This window comes from Nematostella vectensis, chromosome 2 (assembly GCF_932526225.1).
Source record: "Nematostella vectensis chromosome 2, jaNemVect1.1, whole genome shotgun sequence".
Lineage (NCBI taxonomy): Eukaryota > Metazoa > Cnidaria > Anthozoa > Actiniaria > Edwardsiidae > Nematostella > Nematostella vectensis.
In genome coordinates this window covers 1,822,279-1,846,511 of record NC_064035.1, presented here as the reverse complement: position 1 = coordinate 1,846,511, position 24,233 = coordinate 1,822,279, and the positions used below count along the sequence as shown (strand labels likewise).

At 41.8% G+C, this 24,233-nt stretch overlaps 2 protein-coding genes across 2 annotated transcripts; one reads left to right on the top strand and one right to left on the bottom strand.

Annotated features, from left to right (window-relative positions):
* The first annotated feature begins 143 nt into the window (after positions 1-143).
* LOC5518292 (coiled-coil domain-containing protein 13) lies at positions 144-16,344 on the top strand. The gene is made up of 13 exons (XM_048722301.1): positions 144-404; positions 654-725; positions 1,148-1,253; positions 5,470-5,609; positions 7,306-7,380; positions 7,789-7,902; positions 8,711-8,815; positions 11,852-11,998; positions 12,662-12,838; positions 13,257-13,735; positions 14,036-14,146; positions 14,334-14,534; positions 14,843-16,344. Exons 1-13 carry the CDS (start codon positions 222-224, stop codon positions 15,006-15,008), a joined length of 2,076 nt encoding a protein of 691 aa, XP_048578258.1. The 5' UTR covers positions 144-221; the 3' UTR covers positions 15,009-16,344.
* LOC5518291 lies at positions 15,342-21,881 on the bottom strand. Its single transcript, XM_001638196.3, has 3 exons — positions 20,531-21,881; positions 19,494-19,665; positions 15,342-16,312 (listed from the first exon to the last, which is right to left on the bottom strand). The coding sequence occupies exons 1-3, from the start codon at positions 21,455-21,457 to the stop codon at positions 16,239-16,241; spliced, it is 1,173 nt and encodes a 390-aa protein (XP_001638246.1). The 5' UTR covers positions 21,458-21,881; the 3' UTR covers positions 15,342-16,238.
* Between the last annotated feature and the right edge of the window lie 2,352 nt (positions 21,882-24,233).

Genomic DNA, 24,233 nt, shown 5'->3' with positions numbered 1-24,233 from the left:
CATACCTGATAAAAGTTTTTACGTGTGTATTGTGAAATAAACTAATGGAAATTTTTATAAAATTTACAACGGTTGAACACCACTTTCATTTTTTTGCCTCTCTAGTCCCCCCCCCCCCCCCCGAAATATAGGAATCTAGCCCCAGACCCCGGTCTGTTTACTTGTCAACCAAGATGGCGCCGAAAACAAAGTTCGGGCCGCTTTAAACAAAGCTAGAAAAAATGAGCCTTGGGGAGGCGGGGAATCTTAAACAGCAGTTTCAACTAATACAAGAACAACAACAGAAACGTTTGCTAGCTAGAAAGCAAAAACAAGCCAAGAATTCAGAGAAAACAACAAAGGAAAACTCAGAAAATGGCTCCAATTCTGAAAACTTGTGGGCTGAAGACGATCTCGGCTTGAAGGTAATCTTTGTTTCATGTTCCCCTATAAATAGTCCGTTTATGTCAAAATACATACTTTGCCATTATAGAGAAGTGTCAGAGATACAATAGTGAGTTACAAGTCTAATTTTTGTTCTGAAGGAAACATTTCATATCGTTCAGACAAAGTGAATGAGCTCAACTACTTAACAGTAACTTTACTATAATTACTAGTTTCACATTTCTATGACCCTTTATTATATCTACTGATGAAAATTTTTGTTTTCACAGTTGGATGTAAAGATTGAAAATGAAACACTTTGTTCGAACTCTGAGCTGCAAGAACTTAAAGATGCTGTGAGGGTATGGAGATTTTGATAACAATAAATTAAAGCCATTAACTAGTGCATACCTCTTATAAAGCCACCCTTGGGCTTAAGACATGTGGCTTTTTTCATCCATTTGCCTCCTTCATCAATCTCTATGCTAAAAATGCAAGTTCGTTTCCATAAATCAAATGTATTCACTCTCAACTCTATAAAAAGTGGGGATGTGATCAATATACCAGGTACAGTACTACACTTTACCTTTTATAGACCTGGGACTACTGTGCCTTTAATAAACCAGACCCCACCGTACCCTTAATAAACCAGAGACCACTGTATTGCCTTTAGAATGAGCAATTCATCACACCAACAAGTCAACCTATGTACATTCTGAATCAAAGAAGGTGTGTGAAGCAAAATGTGCTAAGAATGTCAATATCTTTATATTGCTGAATTTAGGTTCTCAAGGATGAAAATGGCAGGCTGTATAAGCTTCTTGGGGAACGAGATGAGGAAATGAGAATAACCCGGAAGCAGCGGGATAATGAACGCAAGGCGCTTGCAGGTATCTTACCATAACTTCAAATTTATGCTAAATACTAGAAGTTCTCATGGAGAAGTGAAGTGCTCGAGCTCATAGATTGGTTGGTCATTCAATTGCAAGGTTTAAATCAATATTCTTTTAGATTTGTGTGAGGCAGTTCGCACATTTTCCATAAGCCAGATTTTTGCAATACACCCTTTTCTTTGCAGCCACTGTCTTGGCTGATCACTAACCCTTTGTTTCATGGTTTCTCTGTTTGTTTTATAAGAGAAAAGGAACAAAAACAAATTTCTTTATTAGTATTATTTTATTAAACAAAAGAAATTATTTAATTGAAGGCATTGTATGTCTAGAAAGGGAGGTGAAGCAGTGGCAGATCCAGGGGTGGTGACGGGGGTGACATTCGCCCTTGTTTGGCGAAAAAAAAAGCATTTGTGGAAAAAAAACCCATAAATTGTTGCAAATTGTTACAGCCGAATTAGAAGTATCGCAATGCTATTTACTGGACAAAAAGAAGACAATGTTTGCGACAAAAAGCCAGGCCACTGCACTAGGCGAAACAGGGCATGAGTTATGGATCAGAATGGTCTGATTGGCGGAACAGAAAAGCCAAAAAAACCCTAAGGGATAGCACTTTTCAACAAGATTTTTTAAGGGTAGCACACTAAGTGTGGTCTAAGCTCTAAAATCACTGTGAGACCCCCTAAGGGACAGCAAAAGCGTAATATTTTTATAGCAGTTGGTTGAATTTAATGCCCTAAAAGATAAGTCGATTTACTTCTATGGAGAGCGGGGGAACATCGCTATACATCGAATTCGGCTGTAATGGATCAAGATGCGCCTTACTTTTTTTCCATTTAAATATCTATCTAGCATTCCTTAAAATGTATTCTTCGAGTGTATATATTACCACACTCTAGATGGTGTGCAACCGGCAAATTCATGCTCGCACACAGTAGAGTGGACAAGCAAGCTGAAGCTGTGAGGAACTTATCAACATGCCCATGAGCTTTTCAAGTTTTTGACAAGTCGCCAGCAGAACTCCTTTATTAAAATTGTGTTGTGATTGATGCACTTGCACTTGCACCCGAAAATAGAAAGTGCAAACTGAAGGATTTTTGCAAAATGTAGGCGTTTTTGACAGTACAACCATGACGGATGGCGTTATCTTCTTTTTTAATTTTTCCTCTGGTAAAGTCCGTAGTAGGAGGAGCTGTTATGCTTTTGGTTCTCTTTCAAAATATTTAAATAAGTAATGCGATTTTCACAAACAGCAAGAAAAAAGTATTCTTGAAATTTTGTAGAAGAATTTGTAACATGAAATATATGTTCCTTAAAATTCTGAAAAAAAAAAATCGCGACAGACTGTCAAAAAGTCACCCCCCTTTTCTAAATCCTAGATCTGCCACTGTGAAGTCTGATTAACAGGCAATCTGATTAGCTGGAAAGGGGATGTGTAGATAGATATTATGGAAAATAAATTGTATATTTAAAAAGACTGCTTTTTGGTGGTTAAATGGGACAGGCACTACCTGTGCGCTCACTCCTAGCTGCATGCCTGTACATACCTAAGCTAATTGGGTCTAAGTGGTGGCCATGAAAATAGCTACTGAAATGATTACTGCTCATGTAGTAACATATAGTGTACTATACATAATTTATGATCTCCTGCTTCTCCCTAACAATTGCTTCTGCATGTATGTAAATTGCAGTATTTACTGGAGCCCACTGATTTCTAAAGAATTTGTGTGTCTCCTTCATGACTGTGTTAGCCTTGGTTAAAAATCATGTAGCAATCAATTTTGTCTTATTTCTTGGATAATGATTTGCAATCATATAGTTCTGGACTGGACATTGCTGTGGAAAAATAGACCCAAAATATAAAATACCAAGCAAACCCAGTATCGAATAAAAAACAATTAAAAATATATGATGTGTCTGATATGAGTAGCGGGCAGAAAAATGAGATTATTCTGAGTGATATTACATATCCCTTCATACACTAGTATTTCCTGTTATGCTTGGCTTCCAGGTTAATACAGCAGTAATGATACAATCATGATTACTCATCTCGGGGTAGACATGATACAATCATGATCACTCATCCCGGGGTAGACATGTATGTGCTTTACCATATTTGGGTTGTTTACAAACACCAAATCCAAGATATTATTCAATCTAGTTTTTTTTTTCTGAACCTGGTACAAACTGTTGTTAACTTGTAGGTGGTGAACACAGAGATCTACTGAATGTTCATTATTCACCTTTCATTTTTTTGGAATTTAGTTGGTTTGTCTTCCCTTAATAAAGTTATTTCGCTTAGTTGTATTTATAAACAAAGCCTTACAATGGCCAGGCAATAGCATTCAGGCTGTTTGAATACCTTTCGCTTTGCCCTTAGGTAAGGGGCTAGTTTGATTATCTGCTTCAAGTTAATCAATTCTTTTAGTTCTTTTATTATAAAATGATGAAGTTCAAAAGCCATCATAAGAAAACCCTGTGCTCTCTTCATTAGCAAGAGATTCGCTTCAAACCAGATCTAAATACTTACGAACTGGCAATATTTCAGTCAGCTGTCTGGGACCAAAGTGACTTCAAGGCCCAGGTTTATATTTGACATCCAAATGTCCATGGCACTACATTTCTTTAATATGTCACAATCCACTGCCAGGTCTGGGTGTGACCACTTTCACATCATGTTTTTCTTGGTCTTCCCTTTCACCCCCACCCTCAACATCAATGCACCTGATGGCAGGAGGGGGGGGGGGAGTTTAGTTTGAACTAAGCCAAACCATCAGAGGCACACACTGTCCAGTGCAGTGTCAATGCCTGTGATACAAAGCCTATTGCAGATGGTGCCCAGGGTTGTATCATCATTGGGCTTGGGGCCCTACATCCATATCAGCATAGCACGCTAGTTCCTTTCCAGTCTTGTCAGGTCAGGCCCCACATCCATCATCTCCGCCTACTAGTACCTTCAAATCTTGTCAGGTCAGGCCCCACATCCATCATCACCGCCTGCTAGTACCTTCAAATCTTGTCAGGTCAGGCCCCACATCCATCATCACCGCCTGCTAGTACCTCTCAAATCTTGTCAGGTCAGGCCCCACATCCATCATCTCCGCCTACTAGTACCTTCAAATCTTGTCAGGTCAGGCCCCACATCCATCATCACCGCCTGCTAGTACCTCTCAAATCTTGTCAGGTCAGGCCCCACATCCATCATCACCGCCTGCTAGTACCTTCAAATCTTGTCAGGTCAGGCCCCACATCCATCATCACCGCCTGCTAGTACCTCTCAAATCTTGTCAGGTCAGGCCCCACATCCATCGTCACTGTCTGCTAGGACCTCTCAAATCTTGTCAGGTCAGGCTCCACATCGATCTCAGCATAGCCCGCTAGTTCCTTTCCAGTCTTGTCAGGTCAGGCCTCACATCCATCTAAGCATAGCCTACTAGTACCTTCAAATCTTGTCAGGTCAGGCCCCACATCCATCATCACCGCCTGCTAGTACCTCTCAAATCTTGTCAGGTCAGGCCCCACATCCATCATCACCGCCTGCTAGTACCTCTCAAATCTTGTCAGGTCAGGCCCCACATCCATCATCACCGCCTGCTAGTGCCTCTCAAATCTTGTCAGGTCAGGCCCCACATCCATCATCACCCCTGCTAGGACCTCTCAAATCTTGTCAGGTCAGGCTCCACATCGATCTCAGCATAGCCCGCTAGTTCCTTTCCAGTCTTGTCAGGTCAGGCCTCACATCCATCTAAGCATAGCCTACTAGTACCTTCAAATCTTGTCAGGTCAGGCCCCACATCCATCATCACCGCCTGCTAGTACCTCTCAAATCTTGTCAGGTCAGGCCCCACATCCATCGTCACTGTCTGCTAGTACCTTCAAATCTTGTCAGGTCAGGCCCCACATCCATCATCACCGCCTGCTAGTACCTTCAAATCTTGTAAGGTCAGGCCCCACATCCATCATCTCCGCCTGCTAGTACCTTCAAATCTTGTCAGGTCAGGCCCCACTTCCATCTCAGCATAGCGCGCTAGTTCCTTTCCAGTCTTGTCAGGTCAGGCCCCACATCCATCATCACCGCCTACTAGTACCTCTCAAATCTTGTCAGGTCAGGCCCCACATCCATCAGTCATATTTATTTTATGTTAAAGTGCAATTCAAATTTAGCATGAAATTACAAAATATGAATGAATTTCCAATATTTTTTATTGTCTACTAGGAACAGGGCTGGCTGCTGACACTGCAGCTGGGAAAATAGTAGAGTTGTCAAAAAAGAACCGAGAGATGACAGCAGATCTCCAGAGTGAAAAAAACAAAGTCAGGCAACTTACAAGGAGGATACAGCAACTAGAGAGACAGGTACAGATTAAATAACCTATTATACTAGTAGCTTCCTGATACGCTTGATATCTTGTACCCAGAAATATCTCAAGGACCCTAACCCTTGAATAAAATCTGCTTGTTCAAGTGCCAAAATTTTCATTGTATGTATTTTTTTACTCCAACAAAAGTCCTTTATTTCAAATATTGAATGTTGCTTGAGTTCCTTGAATTGTTTGAGATTTTTTCCTGTGAAACATATTGAATGTTGCATATTTATTTTTATGAAGATTTTTTACTATAGGCTTCCTACTTTGCCAGTTGCTCTTAACACTTGAATTTGTACTGGTAATTTGTATTAACAAATGCATTGGGACCTTGGGAATTGATTTAAAGTGACCCAGCTCTTTTTCATTGTTGGAAAGCTTCAATCATCCTGATAACCAGGGCATTTCATGTCCCCTTCATTGCTCTACGCTAGATTTATTTGTGGGATAGTGTTTTTTTCCCATTTTTTGGGATTTTTAAGAGAGTGGTGCGATAGCTTGGTGGTATGGGCTTTGCTTCTCAAGCAAGAGGACCAGGGTACAAACCCAGGTCAGGTCAACTTGGGATTTTTTCAGGTGTAAAAAAAACCTGGCTCTCTTCATTGGGGACTGTGTATCCCTCGTAGCTCGGATGACTACATAAATGGCGGTCCTGTCTCGCAAAAACCTAGCTAACCAACCTGTTATTGTGGGACATTAAAGAACCACTGAAGAAGGCAGAGTCCATCTCCAGTGTCTGTGCATAACCAAAAGGGGCATTAACATACTAACACTCTCTCATCCATGTAAACTGCATGGCAGCACAGTGTATTATATAGCAGTCCGAATAAGACCCTGTGTAATGTAAATCCAGAGTGATTCAGCCTATGGCTGCAATTCTGGATAATGTCGGCCCAGCTTTCCTTTCCTTTTCCTAAAACCTGCTTATAGGGTACATGTTTCATAGTGTGTTGTTTATAGGGTAAATGTTTCATAGTGTGTTGTTTATAGGGTACATGTTTCATAGTGTGTTGTTTATAGGGTAAATGTTTCAAAGTGTGTTGTTTATAGGGTAAATGTTTCATAGTGTGTTGTTTATAGGGTACATGTTTCATAGTGTGTTGTTTATAGTATATAAACAACATAATTCATAGTGTGTTGTTTATAGGGTACATGTTTCATAGTGTGTTGTTTATAGGGTACATGTTTCATAGTGTGTTGTTTATAGGGTACATGTTTCATAGTGTGTTGTTTATAGGGTAAATGTTTCATAGTGTGTTGTTTATAGGGTAAATGTTTCATAGTGTGTTGTTTATAGGGTACATGTTTCATAGTGTGTTGTTTATAAGGTACATGTTTCATCGTGTGTTTTTTATGGGGTACATGTTTCATAGTGTTTTGTTTATAAGGTACATGTTTCATAGTGTGTTTTTTATAGGGTACATGTTTCATAGTGTGTTGTTTATAGGGTACATGTTCCATAGGGTACATGTTTTATATGGTGCATGTTTCATGGAAAAGTAGGGTATGTTTGATGATGTACCCTATCGAACTGTTAATTCCCCAATCCTCACATGCACAGTACATCAACACTTCATTATTTCTTTATTTATTTGTTCGTTCGTTCGTTCATTTGTTCATTTGTTTGCTTGTTTGTTTTTATTTTTTTATTTTATTTATTTTGATCTTCTTTAAATCTAAATCTTCAGGAATCTGCCCAAGCCCCAGCTGAGAATAAACCTGACCAAAGATCAAAGCCTAGGAGTCCAACAGAAAACCAGCAGGTAATTGAGCACTCACCCAGACCTTGCCATAGTACGGAAAACGCACACAGGCTTGCTATAATACGGAACACTCACACAGACCTTGCTATGGTACGGAACACTCACCCAGACCTTGCTATCGTAAGGAACACTCACCCAGACCTTGCTATAGAAAGGAACCCTCACACAGATCTTGCTATAGCATGGAACACTTTCCCAGACCTTTCCAGTGTATGGAACACTCACACAGACCTTGCTAGAGTATGAAACACTCACACAGACCTTTCCAGTGTATGAAACACTCACACAGACCTTGCCAGTGTATGGAACACTCACACAGACCTTGCCAGTGTATGGAACACTCACACAGACCTTTCCAGTGTATTCCAGTGTACATTTTGTAATGACTGTTCTTTTGTTATTGTATAGGATTCTGAAGCGGTTGCAGGCTTACAGGAGAAGCTTAATCATGCCAACCAGAAGATGGCTGAATACAGAAACCAGTGTGAAACACTCAAGAAAGAGCTGAAAGTTGCAACGAAGGCTAGTGCTTCTTTTGTGTGTGTGTATATATATATATATACATATCTTGGTTTGTAGAAAAAAACACGCGAACTACCGTTTAATCTCTACAAGCCTGTTTCCTGGTTGCCCACTCATCAGGAGATTTATTAAGAATATATTACTACCATCTGAGTCTGCCCTGAAGAAGTCTTATTAAAGACGAAAATTTGGCAGAGTCGATTTCCAGATTTTGGTGCATTTTACTACCATCACTTATATACTATCTATGTATAAAATTAACATGAAAATAGGGCGTGAAATTTGAATGGCTGTTATGATGAAATTGAATAGTTCAGCTGTTGCATAACAAGGCTTTGTTCCTGTGGCGGCACGAAGACACTAGCTCGTTACGCTTGTTTAAAGTTGATAGCTTTGTCAACATTACATATTTATTCTATATAATTTCATGATTATAAAAAATTGTATGATTATAATGTCTATGGCTACTTGATTTTCATTATTCGCATTGAAAAACTTTTCATAATGTCATTGCAGCTTTCTCCCCAGATTTTTCCCCGACATATGTGAATAAGATTGGTTAGAGCGTGAATTCTCAAAATGTAGTAGAACCTGACACCAGCATTCTTTCTATTAAATGAGGGAAATAACTAACTATCAGTTACTCAATTAAACACTGCTTTTGAACCTAGTGTCTCCTTATGTATATACCTGACGCCCTGAAACACTAATAAAAACACACATGCATACATATACTGTAAGTGTTCCTGTACGATAAATGACGTGACTGTCTATTCGGTCTATGAAAAGCATCGTGATTTACTTATAGGTTTTGAGCAAAGAGGTGGGTGAAAACGTAAACATGTCATCTCTCCTGAACGAGCCCAGTGGTTGGAGAGGCAGACAGCAGCAAATCATAACATTGCAGCATAAGGTAAAGATAATATCAATACCGTACCTATAAAGACATGTTAAAACAAACTGTCAATACATACTGTCGACCCATACTTTTCTTGTTTCATCCCTTACCTGTCACCCCTTTTCGCGGCCCTTACCTTTGTTGTGTTATCCCTTTCCTTTGTTGTGTCAACCATAACTTTGTTGTGCCATCCCTTACCTTTGTTGTGTCATCCCTTACCTTTGTTGTGTCATCCCTTACCTTTGTTGTGTTACCCCTTACCTTTGTTGTGTCATCCCTTACCTTTGTTGTGTCATCCCTTTCCTTTGTTGTGTCATCCCTTACCTTTGTTGTGTCATCCCTTTCCTTTGTTGTGCCAGCCCTTACATTTGTTGTGTCACCCCTTACCTTTGTTGTGTCATCCCTTACCTTTGTTGTGTCATCCCTTTGTTGTGTCACCCCTTAGCTTTGTTGTGTTACCCCTTACCTTTGTTGTGTCATCCCTTACCTTTGTTGTGTCATCCCTAACCTTTGTTGTGTCATCCCTAACCTTTGTTGTGTCAGCCCTTACCTTTGTTGTGTCATCCCTTACCTCTGTTGTGTCATCCCTTTGTTGTGTCACCCCTTAGCTTTGTTGTGTCACCCCTTACCTTTGTTGTGTCATCCCTTCCCTTTGTTGTGTCACCCCTTAGCTTTGTTGTGTCACCCCTTAGCTTTGTTGTGTCATCCTTTACCTTTGTTGTGTCATCCCTTACCTTTGTTGTGTCATCCCTTACCTTTGTTGTGTCATCCCTTATCTTTGTTGTGCCATCCCTTACCTTTGTTGTGTCATCCCTTTGTTGTGTCATCCCTTTGTTGTGTCATCCCTTACCTTTGTTGTGTCATCCCTTTGTTGTGTCACCCCTTACCTTTGTTGTGTCATCCCTTCCCTTTGTTGTGTCATCCCTAACCTTTGTTGTGTCATCCCTAACCTTTGTTGTGTCACCCCTTACCTTTGTTGTGTCATCCCTTACCTTTGTTGTGTCATCGCTTACCTTACTTGTACCAGCCCTTACCTTTGTTGTGTCATCCCTTATCTTTGTTGTGCCATCCCTTACCTTTGTTGTGTCATCCCTTTATTGTGTCATCCCTTCCCTTTGTTGTGTCACCCCTTACCTTTGTTGTGTCATCCCTTATCTTTGTTGTGCCATCCCTTACCTTTGTTGTGTCATCCCTTTATTGTGTCATCCCTTCCCTTTGTTGTGTCATCCCTTACCTTTGTTGTGTCAGCCCTTACCTTTGTTGTGTCATCCCTTAGCTTTGTTGTGTCACCCCTTAGCTTTGTTGTGCCATCCCTTACCTTTGTTGTGTCATCCCTTTATTGTGTCATCCCTTCCCTTTGTTGTGTCACCCCTTACCTTTGTTGTGTCATCCTTTACCTTTGTTGTGTCATCCCTTACCTTTGTTGTGTCATCCCTTACCTTTGCTGTGTCATCCCTTACCTTTGTTGTGTCATCCCTTACCTTTGTTGTGTCAGCCCTTACCTTTGCTGTGTCATCCCTTACCTTTGTTGTGTCATCCCTTTGTTGTGTCATCCGTTTGTTGTGTCATCCCTTTATTGTGTCATCCCTTACCTTTGTTGTGTCACCCCTTACCTTTGTTGTGTCAGCCCTTACCTTTGTTGTGTCATCCCTTACCTTTGTTGTGTCATCCCTAACCTTTGTTGTGTCACCCCTTAGCTTTGTTGTGTCACCCCTTAGCTTTGTTGTGTCATCCTTTACCTTTGTTGTGTCATCCCTTACCTTTGTTGTGTCATCCCTTACCTTTGTTGTTTCATCCCTTACCTTTATTGTGTCATCCCTTCCCTTTGTTGTGTCATCCCTAACCTTTGTTGTGTCATCCCTAACCTTTGTTGTGTCATCCCTTCCCTTTGTTGTGTCATCCCTAACCTTTGTTGTGTCATCCCTTACCTTTGTTGTGTCATTCCTTACCTTTGTTGTGTCATCCCTTTGTTGTGCCAGCCCTTACCTTTGTTGTGTCATCCCTTACCTTTGTTGTGTCACCCCTTATCTTTGTTGTGTCATCCCTTACCTTTGTTGTGTCACCCCTTACCTTTGTTGTGTCATCCCTTTCCTTTGTTGTGTCATTCCTTACCTTTGTTGTGTCAGCCCTTACCTTTGTTGTGTCATCCCTTTCCTTTGTTGTGTCATCCCTTACCTTTGTTGTGTCATCCCTTACCTTTGTTGTGTCATCCCTTACCTTTGTTGTGCCATCCCTTACCTTTGTTGTGCCATCCCTAACCTTTGTTGTGTCATCCCTTACCTTTGTTGTGTCACCCCTTACCTTTGTTGTGTCACCCCTTACCTTTGTTGTGTCATCCCTTTGTTGTGCCAGCCCTTACCTTTGTTGTGTCATCCCTTACCATTGTTGTGTCATCCCTTACCTTTGTTGTGTCATCCCTTACCTTTGTTGTGTCAGCCCTTACCTTTGTTGTGTCAGCCCTTACCTTTGTTGTGTCATCCCTTACCTTTGTTGTGCCATCACTTACCTTTGTTGTGTCATCCCTTACCTTTGTTGTGTCATCCTTTACCTTTGTTGTGTCATCCCTTACCTTTATTGTGTCATCCCTTACCTTTGTTGTGTCATCCCTTACCTTTGTTGTGTCATCCCTTACCTTTGTTGTGTCATCCCTTACCTTTGTTGTGTCATCCCTTACCTTTGTTGTGTCATCCCTTACCTTTGTTGTGTCATCGCTTACCTTTCTTGTATCAGCCCTTACCTTTGTTGTGTCATCCCTTATCTTTGTTGTGCCATCACTTACCTTTGTTGTGTCATCCCTTACCTTTGTTGTGTCATCCTTTACCTTTGTTGTGTCATCCATTAACTTTCTTGTGTCAATTCATTATTAACTTAGCGCTTGTTAACAAGAATTTGTTATTCTTTTATTAATGGACAATATTTTATTCAACTCACTTAACATGACAAAAATAACCAAGAAATTAGCGGAGGTTCTTCATATGTAACTGTATATTCTCGGTTTGAGGTTTGCTGCATAGTAATGCAGACGTATTCTTGCTTGTCTGTCTGCATCAGGTAGCAGATCTAAAAGGCCAGTTACAGCAAGTGGTCAGGGGGGGTTCTGTCTCCTCCATTGCCACGCCCTTATCTGGCAGCCAGTATGACGAGAAGCACAAGGTGATGTTGAAGAAAATCGAAAAGGATCGCAAAGATTCGCAAGAGGTAAGTCACTTCTACTAAAAGCAGTGGAAATGTTTACAAAACACGGAAGTGACATCGCGTTTTGAACATTTCGCTGCGTAAATATCGAAAATACACATATTTCAAATGAGTTTGCAACCTTTCAAATAATTTCAAATAAATGCAACCTTTTTTGAAATAGGTGTATACAAAACATATTTGATCCCTGCGAAAATAAGACTGCGCGAATATTCTAGGTGACGAACTTTTGATCAACAATTCGTTTGCGCGACATAGAAAACTCAACTTTTGATCAAGAATTCGTTTGCGCGACATAGAAAACTCAACTTTTGATCAACAATTCATTTGTGCGACAGAAAACTCAACTTTTGTTCAACAATTCGTTTGCGCCACATAGAAAACTTCTTTTTGAACAATAATTCGTTTGCGCGACACAGAAAACTCAACTTTTGATCAACAATTCGTTTGCGCGACACAGAAAACTCAACTTTTGATCAACAATTCGTTTGCGCGATACAGAAAACTCAACTTTTGATCAACAATTCGTTTTGTGCGACATAGAAAACTCCACTTTTGATAAACAATTCGTTTGCGCGACATAGAAAACTCAACTTTTGATCAACAATTCGTTTGCGTGACATAGAAAACTCATCTTTTGATCAACAATTCGTTTGCGCGACATAGAAAACTCAAGGTGAGCTGGAGCGCGTGAGCGAGATGTACAGCCGGGCCCAGCAGAAGCACGAGGCGGCCAAGGCGCGCAACACCGTGCTGTCTAACGAGCTGAAGAGCGTCAAGGCGCAGCTCAAGACTCTGCTCGAGAAAGGCGCACACGACGACGAGCTGATTGCTGCACTCATGGTGAGCTAAGGAAATTGTTATTTGTTACCATATGCATTGCTCTGACGCTTGCTATTTTACTTCCATTTTAAAACAGCGAGTTCAAATAGATACGTATATAATTGTATAATATAGATCGTTTATAAATGTAAGATCGTCTATGTTAACAGCCAACTTTTTAAGATTCTTGGTATAAGTGTGGTTCTCTTGACATACGATCGCAGGTAATCACTAATTTTTGGAAGACATGATTTTATAGTTGATCACGAGTTCTTGTAACATATATGAGTACCGTTGATCAATAGTTTTTGGAACATATATGAGCGCCGTTGATCAAGGGTACTTGGAACATATATGAGCGCCGTTGATCAGATGTTCTTGGCCTGTATTATCAAGCTTGGGAAGTTCTTTGTCTTTAACCTGTCCTCGTGTTCTCTAGCGTGAGAAAGACCTACTGAAGGAGAGCAAGCAGCAGGTGAGCAGGCCTGTCCCGCCACAGGTCATGGTGTCCCAAGCAGACAGCGCAATGATCGCCCATCTGCGCCAGGTCTGCCAGGAACGCGACGAGAAGGCCAAGGGACTGGAGCAAGAACTCCGCACTGTCCGAGAGGAACTAGAACGCTCACAAGCAGCTGCGCACCAAGCACAGCAACGGCCACAGACAGCCACTATAGCTTGCAGCACCGGCGACCTGCCTAGCCAATCAACAAACGACTCCACCAACCAATCAGCTGACGCTATGGTTTCACGTGATGTGATGAGTGACGGGGAATGCGTGTCACGTGGCTACGTCGGTAGTCCCGCACGTAGGAATGTGGTGTCGCGCGTATCAGGTCCCCCCGCGCGAGGGGCATTACCCCCTACGCCTCCTAGCGGCGGACGGCACAGTAGATGTCGGAGGAATAGCGCAGGCAGTAGGTATGTGTTCTCTCAAGTGGCCCTAAGTACGGCACATCCAATCTAACATGCCACACGTATACTACAAACGTTGCTGTGTTTTTAGCCCATGTCCTGTTCTAGCCATTTTATGTGTGTTTTTAATATCGCGCACTTAGAGTATCTTTAATGCTTCAAGCGGCCATCGCACCAGTTTGCTTCTGGTCAATTAATTAATCTCCGAGCACCCGTAAAGTTTTCCGTATTGTAGGTATCAAGATTTTAGCTATTTAACCTCAACAATGAAGCGTTGTAGTTGAGAAAACTTGCTTTTGTTTTCAGTGACGAGGTTCACACGTTGAGGTGCCAAGCACAGGAGTACAAATCTTTATGCCAAGCAGCCGAGGTTGAGCGCGACCGGCTAATGCAACTTGTTGCCTTACTTCAAAAAAGGTGAGCATGATAGCCTTGTGAACCTTAGCCCTTTGTCAGATTGAGCGGACTATGTTATTTTATTCTAGTGACATGGTTTTGTGTCTGATGTTCACAGGATGCCCATTGTGAACCTAAGCCCTTTGTCAGATTGAGCGGACTATGTTATTTTATCCTAGTGACATGGTTTTGTTTCTGATGTTCACAGGATAGACGAGGAAGCGTCGAAGTCATTGGAAGCAACGAGTAAGTGGCAGGAACAGCGCAGATCAAACGCTCTCCTTGAGAAGCAGCTAGCACGAGTCCAGTCATCCCACGCGTCCAAGCAGCAAAACGCAAACAAAGCCAAACCTCGAGGCACGGGACGCGCCGACCAGGACATGGAGAGCATTGACGAGCTGCAAGCGAGGTAAGCCGAGAATCCTTGTTGTTGGTGTTGATAAAGGTAGTTGTTGTGGTTGTTAATAATCATGATGCTATCGGATACGGCGCTATTCGGGAGTCTTCAACTAGTTCACAATTCGGTGTTGTTCGGGAGTTATTCTTTAATTTTTGTGAGTGATTCGATGTTATTCGTCACTTTTCCGGAGTTGTTCAGTATTCGGGAGTGTGCTCGGTTTTATTCGGTAGTCACTGGGTGATGACTTATTGTTCGGGAGTGTGCTCGGTTTTATTCGGTAGTCACTAGGTGATGACTTATTGCTAACTGTTTTGCAGGCTGGAGATTCAAACGGACGAGAACGACGCCCTGAAGGAGGCGCTTCAGTCAACTTTGCGCTCCAAAGAGGAAGATATGAAATACTACCAGGATATGATGGAGCAGACCAAGAAAATATTCCTTCAGGGACTACGACAGTTCCGCCAAGGGTCTGCACCCAGCTGACACGTGACAGCGACACAGGCTAACACGTGACAGGGACCTCGACACCATGCTAACATGTGACAGGGACGTCGACAGACCAACACGTGACAGGGACTTCGACATCAGGCTAACACGTGACAGGGATCTCGACACCATGTTAACACGTGACAGGGAACTTGACGCCAAGAACACGTGAGAGGGACCTCGACACCATGCTAACACGTGACAGGGAACTTGACGCCAAGAACACGTGAGAGGGACCTCGGCAGCATTCTTAATCGTGAGCGGGACCTCGACACTACTGGGCAGGCAGTGGTTTAGACAATTTCTATTCTGTACAAACGAACTCCTAAATTGTTATATCCATGTTTTATACTTTAAAAGTATATGGTATAAATTATTTAAAAGTTAACTAGTGTTTTATGACTTGGTTTTATCGAGTCACTACCAGATTCGCGGCAAGAATCCCTGGGGCCAGTTGCACAAAGCTTGGATAAGTTATCCGCTGGATATGCGCTATCCACCAGATAAAACCCCTATCCAGTGGGGATAGTGGTACTTTTGTCTGATAAAAAGCTAGATTAGAAGGCTGAATAACTATTCGCTGGATAGCCATCATTTACCTCTAAATGGCTTCCCGTAACCTTGATAAATGTGGAAATTGCGCGCTGTATTCCTTCAAACAAAATAGTAGCCGCCGTTGCAAGAGCACAATGAATGCCAGAATCAGAAAACAAACAGTTTATCGGGGTACAGTACACATTTTAAAAATATTTAAAAATACTCTAAGGGTTGGGGGGGGGGATTTCAGAATTGCTTTTATTTGGGTCGTTGTCTTCCCCTCATGCACTGATATCTTTAAACTCTCATCTCCCAGCAGAACACGGTGCATTCCGTGGTCAATTTGAGCTTTGCTGAGTCTAAATTTATTCGGTGGATAAAATTTTATATCCGACCTCTTTAAACCGGATAATTTTAGCCGCTGGACAACGGTCTTTGTGCAACCAAATCACTCTATTTGAATAAGCTATATCCGGTGGATAAGACTTATTTACTTATCCAAGGTTTGTGCAACCAAATCACTCCACTTGAATAAGTTATATCAGGAGGATAAGACCTATCCACTTATCCAAGCTTTGTGCAACCGCCCCCATCTTTTCTGTGTTTATTTGGTCGAGCGTAGCAGAGCTTATTTGTTTTTTAGCTGTAATACAATGTAAAAAGTTCTAATTATTGAGCTTGGCTTCATGTTCACACATCTGTTACATGGCTCTGATTGGCTGAGTGTTTCTCACGTGACTTGCATCTCCACCTGCCAGGATGTACTGCGCAAGGAAAAAAAACATGCTAATGAGCACTAGTGGCTATTTCCTAAAGTGGCGAAGGGGCCGATAGAAGAGTGGTGATGATGAAGGCAGGATAAGAAAAGGTTTGCTGGTGATGGTGCTGTGATGGTGGGAGGGTGGTGCTGTGATGGTGAGAGGGTGGTGCTGTGATGGTGGGAGGGTGGTGCTGTGATGGTGGGAGGGTGGTGCTGTGATGGTGAGAGGGTGGTGCTGGGATGGTGAGAGGGTAGTGCTGTGATGGTAGGAGGGTGGTGCTGGAATAGTGAGAAGATGGTGTTGGGATGGTGAGAGGGTGGTGCTGTGATGGTGAGAGGGTGGTGCTGTGATGGTGAGAGGGTGGTGCTGTGATGGTGGGAGGATGGTGCTGTGATGGTGGGAGGGTGGTGCTGTGATGGTGGGAGGGTGGTGCTGTGATGGTGGGAGGGTGGTGCTGTGATGGTGGGAGGATGGTGCTGTGATGGTGAGAGGGTGGTGCTGTGATGGTGGGAGGATGGTGCTGTGATGGTGAGAAGATGGTGAGAGGATGGTGCTGTGATGGTTGGAGGGTGATGGTGAGAGGGTGGTGCTGTGATAGTGAGAGGGTGGTATATCATTACTCTTGCTCCAAGGAGCAAGGCTGAGCAGCAGCAACACCATGCTTTCGGAAATTCCTTTTTCTTATTGTCAATCTTGAATATCGCAGTAAACTTTATATCTGTATTGGTTAAATACAAATTAAGATATCCGAAAAGGAATTAGCAATGGGGAGCGAGGGTGAGCAAGGAATATGGACTTGACTGAAAAGCGGAGAACGTAATATAATACAAATTTGACACACTTTTTGTAATAAACTATTTTCAATTTTCCATTTTATCAAAGCTTAAGTGTGAAAGGTCTTCCCTAGATTTTGGGTGTCTTTTGATTCTAAAGCGCCATCTTTTGCGATTCTGAAAGGTAATCAGAATTTGATTTCAGATCTGTTAACACTTGACGTGATTGTCATTGTAAACAATAATAGCAACTAAGGGTGACGAATCTGTCTGTAAAACTATTTATTAACAAATACTACGACGAAAATCCTTGGGTGCGTCGGATTTTATAACAAAGTGCGTCAGCTTTTTATTACAAAACGCGTCGTTACAGCGTGTGAGACTCTACACTTAAAAACGCATGATTTATGATTTTCGTAAGATAATAAAACATCTTAGATAATGCGTGCATTCCAATGTAGCGTGCTTTTGTTGTTCTTGGCACCAAAAAATGTATGCACGTGCTAGACTTGACAAAGACCTAGGTCTTTGTGTGCTGCACATGATGACATCACTACATTACTATAGCAACACACCCATTCCGTGAAAAAGACCCCGATATTTTATGCACTACAGATATAACGTTTACTACGACATTCAAGATTCAAGATAAGGGAATTCCCTAGAGCAATGAATAATTCTAAAGGAATAAAGTGAAGAACCGAGCACAGGCTCACCGTTTTAAGCCGGGTACACACAAAAGAGACCAATGCTTGCTCAGCTACTGATGCTGATGGTGGTGTTATCATTATGATGATGATGGTGATGTCATCATGATGATGGTGTTATCATGATAGATGATGGTGTTGTCACTACTGATGGTGGTGTTATCATGATAGATGATGATGGTGTTGCTACTGATGGTGGTGTTATCATGATAGATGATGATGGTGATGTCATCATCATGGTGGTGTTATCATGATAGATGATGATGGTGATGTCATCATCATAGTGGTGTTATCATGATAGATGATGATGGTGTTGTCGCTACTGATGGTGGTGTTATCATGATAGATGATGATGGTATTGTCGCTACTGATGCTGATGGTGGTGTTATCATGATAGATGATGATGGTGTTGCTACTGATGATGGTGTTATCATGATAGATGATGATGATGTTGCTACTGATGGTGGTGTTATCATGATAGATGATGATGGTGTTGTCACTACTGATGCTGATGGTGGTGTTATCATGATAGATGATGATGGTGTTGTCGCTACTGATGCTGGTGGTGGTGTTATCATGATAGATGATGATGGTGTTGTCGCTACTGATGGTGGTGTTATCATGATAGATGATGATGGTGATGTCGCTACTGATGGTGGTGTTATCATGATAGATGATGATGGTGATGTCGCTACTGATGCTGATGGTGGTGTTATCATGATAGATGATGATGGTGTTGCTACTGATGATGGTGTTATCATGATAGATGATGATGGTGTTGTCGCTACTGATGGTGGTGTTATCATGATAGATGATGATGGTGATGTCGCTACTGATGGTGGTGTTATCATGATAGATGATGATGGTGATGTCACTACTGATGCTGATGGTGGTGTTATCATGATAGATGATGATGGTGATGTCATCATCATGATGGTGTTATCATGATAGATGATGATGGTGTTGTCGCTACTGATGGTGGTGTTATCATGATGATGATGATGGTGTTGTTGCTACTGATGCTGATGGTGGTGTTATCATGATAGATGATGATGGTGTTGCTACTGATGATGGTGTTATCATGATAGATGATGATGATGTCGCTACTGATGGTGGTGTTATCATGATAGATGATGATGGTGATGTCACTACTGATGCTGATGGTGGTGTTATCATGATAGATGATGATGGTGATGTCATCATCATGATGGTGTTATCATGATAGATGATGATGGTGTTGTCGCTACTGATGGTGGTGTTATCATGATGATGATGATGGTGTTGTTGCTACTGATGCTGATGGTGGTGTTATCATGATAGATGATGATGGTGATGTCATCATCATGGTGGTGTTATCATGATAGATGATGATGGTGTTGTCGCTACTGATGGTGGTGTTATCATGATAGATGATGATGGTGTTGTCGCTACTGATGCTGATGGTGGTGTTATCATGATAGATGATGATGGTGATGTCATCATGATGATGGTGTTATTATGATAGATGATGATGGTGTTGCTACTGATGCTGATGGTGGTGTTATCATGATAGATGATGATGGTGATGTCATCATCATGGTGGTGTTATCATGATAGATGATGATGGTGTCGCTACTGATGCTGATGGTGGTGTTATCGTGATAGATGATGGCGTTGTCGCTAATAATAATGATCTAGTGGTACATTGATTTTACTAGTTCTCACCTGATCGCAACAGTAGTGTTATCAGCGCTTTGTAGCCCTTTCTGTATTCAAGCACAAACACCGCACACAACACCGGGTCGAGCACAGGACTCAGGAACGAACCCAAAACCACATACTCAGATACTGATGACGTCACAGTCTGCTTGCCTGACATCATGGTTCCCATGGCAACCTAAGCAAACGAGCAACTCCTTATTCACAGAATAGTCTAAGATTCATTATTCATTTACTATTCAAAGGGATTTCTCTTGACCAAAGATGAACTCTTGCAATTGGACCAGCTTGGGTACGGTTTAGATTATCAATTTTATCATCTATAACTAAAAATAACAATAAAAAAGACCAATTACACGGTCATTTTACACTCCCGTCGGCTAACACAAGCGAGTATGTGAGATAATTGGAATTTAATATCATTACTCAAGTATAGGGTCCCTAGGCTTATTAGGCTAAGAAGCTGATAGGAAGGTACGGATGAAAAGCTCGACACGGGAGCCCTGTGGTGAGAGTGCATAGCATTCCCTTAGGAGTGGAGGTGGGACACACAGCACTATCTTTTGGAGCCGATTTGTTTACTTATTTATAATGAAGCTTTCTTTTTTAGTCATTTCCGTTCCGTGCGCGAGACCGTAAAAGATAACGCAAGTGAGATAAAAAACCATAGGTTATCCAAGCTGGGATTATCGGTAATTGTGTTTTGTCTATTTAGGATTCTGTTGTCTCGGTGGTCTGTAGAGGGTCAAGGAAACGGCATCATGCTTTGCTGGCGGTGGTGTGATATGCTAGATAACAATCATTAAGTCGGCTCCCTGCTGTGTTATCTCTTTGTGATTTATAAGATGTGAGGTACAACTAATGAGACAAATTACCATATAGAGTGCGAATTAGCTGTAGAACTAATATCCTTATCAAGTTGATTAGAAAAAAGAGTTTATTAATCACGGTTGATGAAAGTAAAATTACCGCGCAAAGGACTCCATGTACAGGAAGCGTTGAAAAAAGGCCGAGAGAGTGGTGAAAGAGATGCAAATATTTACCATCAAGGGTACCCATGCTGCGAAGAAAACAACGCCGAGACTGCAAGTCAAGTTTGCGTAACTTTCCGCTACTTTAGGCGCGTTTTCGAGGTCACGTTTCCTGTCCATAACTTTGATATCCAATTCCTGCGCTTGCTTTAAGTTTTTCCGCCATAAAAACTGCCCAAACCTGCACAGAATGCTGTGAATGACATGCAGGCCGAGGCAAGCAGCTGAAATCATGAGAACCGCAAAGAGGAAAGTATGCTCTTTGTCGTTAGTAGGCTGAGTGATCTGACGCAGTTGACACTGATGGTGGGTATCCGTGCGATTATCCCCGCGAACGGCTCCCCCAGGTCCAAGTCCGAGGTACGGTAGCGACGCGATGATAAATGCCACCAGGGCTATCCCTAGCACAAGGCTTGCAAGCACGACGGATGACCTTCCCCCGGTGGTCAATCGCTCCCGCGACCGACTGTGCGACGAACAATAAAACGAACTCGAAATCCGTTCACCGATACTTGTGCTCCTGTAATGACGGCGATTAGTAAGAGCAAAGTACGACGTGTAGTTCAAAATTGTGACCAAAAACATCGATGCCAGCTTTAGCCAAATAAACATTAAGAAAAATATCTCGCACATTGACGGTCTTGTAGTGAATTCAGTTGAATAACCACTTGTAGCTTTAGTTTGATTGTAAAGCCATAAATAAATTGGTAACGGTACTAGGAGTACTAACGAGTTTAGAAAGCTGAGAGCAGCCAGCAATACATCGCGGCCCTGAGGTCTTCGGCTGCCCTTACTTTGAAATCTGAATACCACAAATAATGGTAGAACGTTCAGCAAAACTCCCATGATAATAGCAGATATAAGCGACGTCCTTATCAGGATAGACGCATTACTTGTGTTCGCTTGGCCGAATACAGTTATATTTCTGTACTTGTCCATTGTTAGGTCCTTGCCTCTCTAGTTCGAGCCGTGCTTGTACAAGCCTTACTTGGCGTTGAATCAACTGTTCAACGAAGTTTTGATTTTCATTACATGTGTTGTCACTTTAGTGATCAATAAAGAAAACAAGCGGGAGTCTGTGAGTGGTTGGCTATCTGTCGACCCGACTTCCTGTTAAGTTCCTCGGGGGATTGTGCATCTTGACTTTGCTTTATACTATTGTTTATACAAACTGCGTTTGTTATTTTATCAAATCCGCTATATCCAGTTGCTACCATTATGATAAACAATGTTAAAATACATAGAGTACGTCAGACGATTTCAGTATGGGTTCGTCAAAGTCTCGTCAAAGTCTCGCTGAATATAGGCGTGTTTCGACTACAGGAAGCCAACTCATTTTTGTGGCATGCATCTAATCGACTCCATCACGCACGAAAACTCTTCATTGAAACAATGATTTCATTATTCCAGCACGTAATTTTTTTGGCCTTATATCGGATGTTTTATTCGGATGTTGTATTATTTGTCTAATCGGTTATGAGCCGGTGAATCATATCAGAGTAACTGGGGGGGGGGGGGGGGGGGGACACCAGACTTAAATATTAATATAGGGAGGGGGGACACACCAGACTTAAATATTAATACAGGGAGGGGGGACACACCAGACTTAAATATTAATACAGGGAGGGGGGACACACCAGACTCAAAAATTAATACAGGGAGGGGGACACACCAGACTTAAATATTAATACAGGGAGGGGGGACACACCAGACTTAAATATTAATACAGGGAGGGGGGACACACCAGACTTAAATATTAATACAGGGAGGGGGGACACACAAGACTTAAATATTAATACAGGGAGGGGGGACACACCAGACTTAAATATTAATACAGGGAGGGGGGACACACCAGACTTAAATATTAATACAGGGAGGGGGGACACACCAGACTCAAATATTAATACAGGGAGGGGGACACACCAGACTTAAATATTAATACAGGGAGGGGGACACACCAGACTTAAATATTAATACAGGGAGGGGGGACACACCAGACCTAAATATTAATATTATAAATATCAATATTAATTCGAGGTCTTTAATTTCGCGATCGCGGAAAAATTGTGTTTGCAAAGGGATTTAATTTCGCGAATTATTGGAGGTTCATGCGTTGTTGTCGACTTTTTCTTTTATAGGTTTTACGATAGTACGCGCGCGTGGTAGTCGTGACATTCCCGTATTGCCCATCTCTGAGGGTATTACGGAATTCCCTACGAAAAAAAATTACACAATCTTATGTTTGTTGAATTTTTTTTTCCAACTTCAAACTGCAAAATGAGCGACAGCGAACATTCGAGTAGCGAATTCGAACACCCAGAATAAACAGAAATGGTTGATTGGCGAGCCGTGTTTTTCCGTATCCTGAGCGGGACATTTTGTGAGCTTTTTTGTGTTGTTTTGTTCGGTTGCACGAATTTCGCTAAAACAAAACAAACAAAAAAAGACAAGAAAGCCTCGGTCGATACGCCAAAGTCTCAGTTTGGTATTTCCCGGCATGACCTCACTCTCGGTTAGTAAGTAGTTATTATCGCCCCAGGCCTCCTGGTAAAATAATGCTGTAACTGCTGAGTTGCATTAATTTACCCATAATAACTTTCGGTCCACGACGAAAACGTTTGTTGAAAAGGCTATATACATTTACGACCAAAATATCAAGAGAACAAAGCTCAAGGCAAATATGGTGCCCCAAAAAAATATCAACAATCTTACCTGTCAACTCTCCCGCATTAGGCAGGAGTCTCAAGATTTTAGACCCCTTCTCCCGCTCTCCCGCGTTGAGCATCAAATCTCCCGCTTTTTAGCGTTTTTTATCGCTTCCGAAAAATTATTCTATAGAAAATCGCCATTTTGCCTATTTTTTATTAAAATATTTAAAACAAAAATTCCCTTGCGCAGCGCAATTTATCTAACACCCTCGTGAGATCTATAAGTGGATTTGTTCGCGAAAGCTTTCTTTACGGCAAACGCCTGCGAGGTTATACCCACCCGTCCCCCAAAAAATTAATAGCGGAGCCAGCGCGGCCGTAGGCCGCTCGCGGAGCTCCATAGGTATAGAAACATGGTATAACTATGCGACTTGGTTTTGTGGTCATTGCGCTGGTACCCTGTGGTGTCACTCACCAGCCAGCCAGCCGCGCAACTCCCAGGCCTCACTCGGCCCCGTAATGGCGGCTAAATACAAGCACGGAGCAAGGGAAAAGTTCTTGTCATGCGTTGATTATTTCTGTTTGCCTCAAATTTTGTGACTTAAGGATTAAGTCAACTAGAGGAGAGCTACTAACATTCATTCACGCCAAGATTTATGTAAGGATATGTCTGGTTTTTGCTAGTAAATTTAAGTAAGTAATAGTTCACATTAAAAAGCGAACACAACCACAAGAAAGCGACAAAATGCAAGGTGAGTTTCAGACGACGATTTCTATTGTCTATTGAGGATATGACAGTTATTGGGCTTTTTGTTGTCCTTTTTGTTTGCTTTTAGAATGAGCATAACACCTTTTGTTTTGACATTCTTTGTTCTTCGTTGTTCATTCTTTATTCTTGATTCTGTTGAAATATTTCATAAAGGCTAACCAATATCGTGTTGCATTTGTCATATACTGGTAAAGAAGACCGTTCTTGTCTTTATATCCTGTGCTCTTAGTCCTAAGAAGATACATATCCTTAGAAGATACAGCAACTTTTTCAACTTACAAGAGAAATTTTCCTTACC

Coding starts and splice junctions, on each gene's coding strand:
- LOC5518292 (XM_048722301.1), top strand. CDS start 222: ATGAGCCTTGGGGAGGCGGGGAATCTTAAACAGCAGTTTCAACTAATA. Junction 14,147..14,333: donor GTTGCCTTACTTCAAAAAAG/GTGAGCATGATA, acceptor TGATGTTCACAG/GATAGACGAGGAAGCGTCGA. Junction 14,535..14,842: donor ATTGACGAGCTGCAAGCGAG/GTAAGCCGAGAA, acceptor ACTGTTTTGCAG/GCTGGAGATTCAAACGGACG.
- LOC5518291 (XM_001638196.3), bottom strand. CDS start 21,457: ATGGACAAGTACAGAAATATAACTGTATTCGGCCAAGCGAACACAAGT. Junction 19,666..20,530: donor CAGCATGGGTACCCTTGATG/GTAAATATTTGC, acceptor TCGTTTGCTTAG/GTTGCCATGGGAACCATGAT. Junction 16,313..19,493: donor AACACTACTGTTGCGATCAG/GTGAGAACTAGT, acceptor TTCCTTGCGCAG/TACATCCTGGCAGGTGGAGA.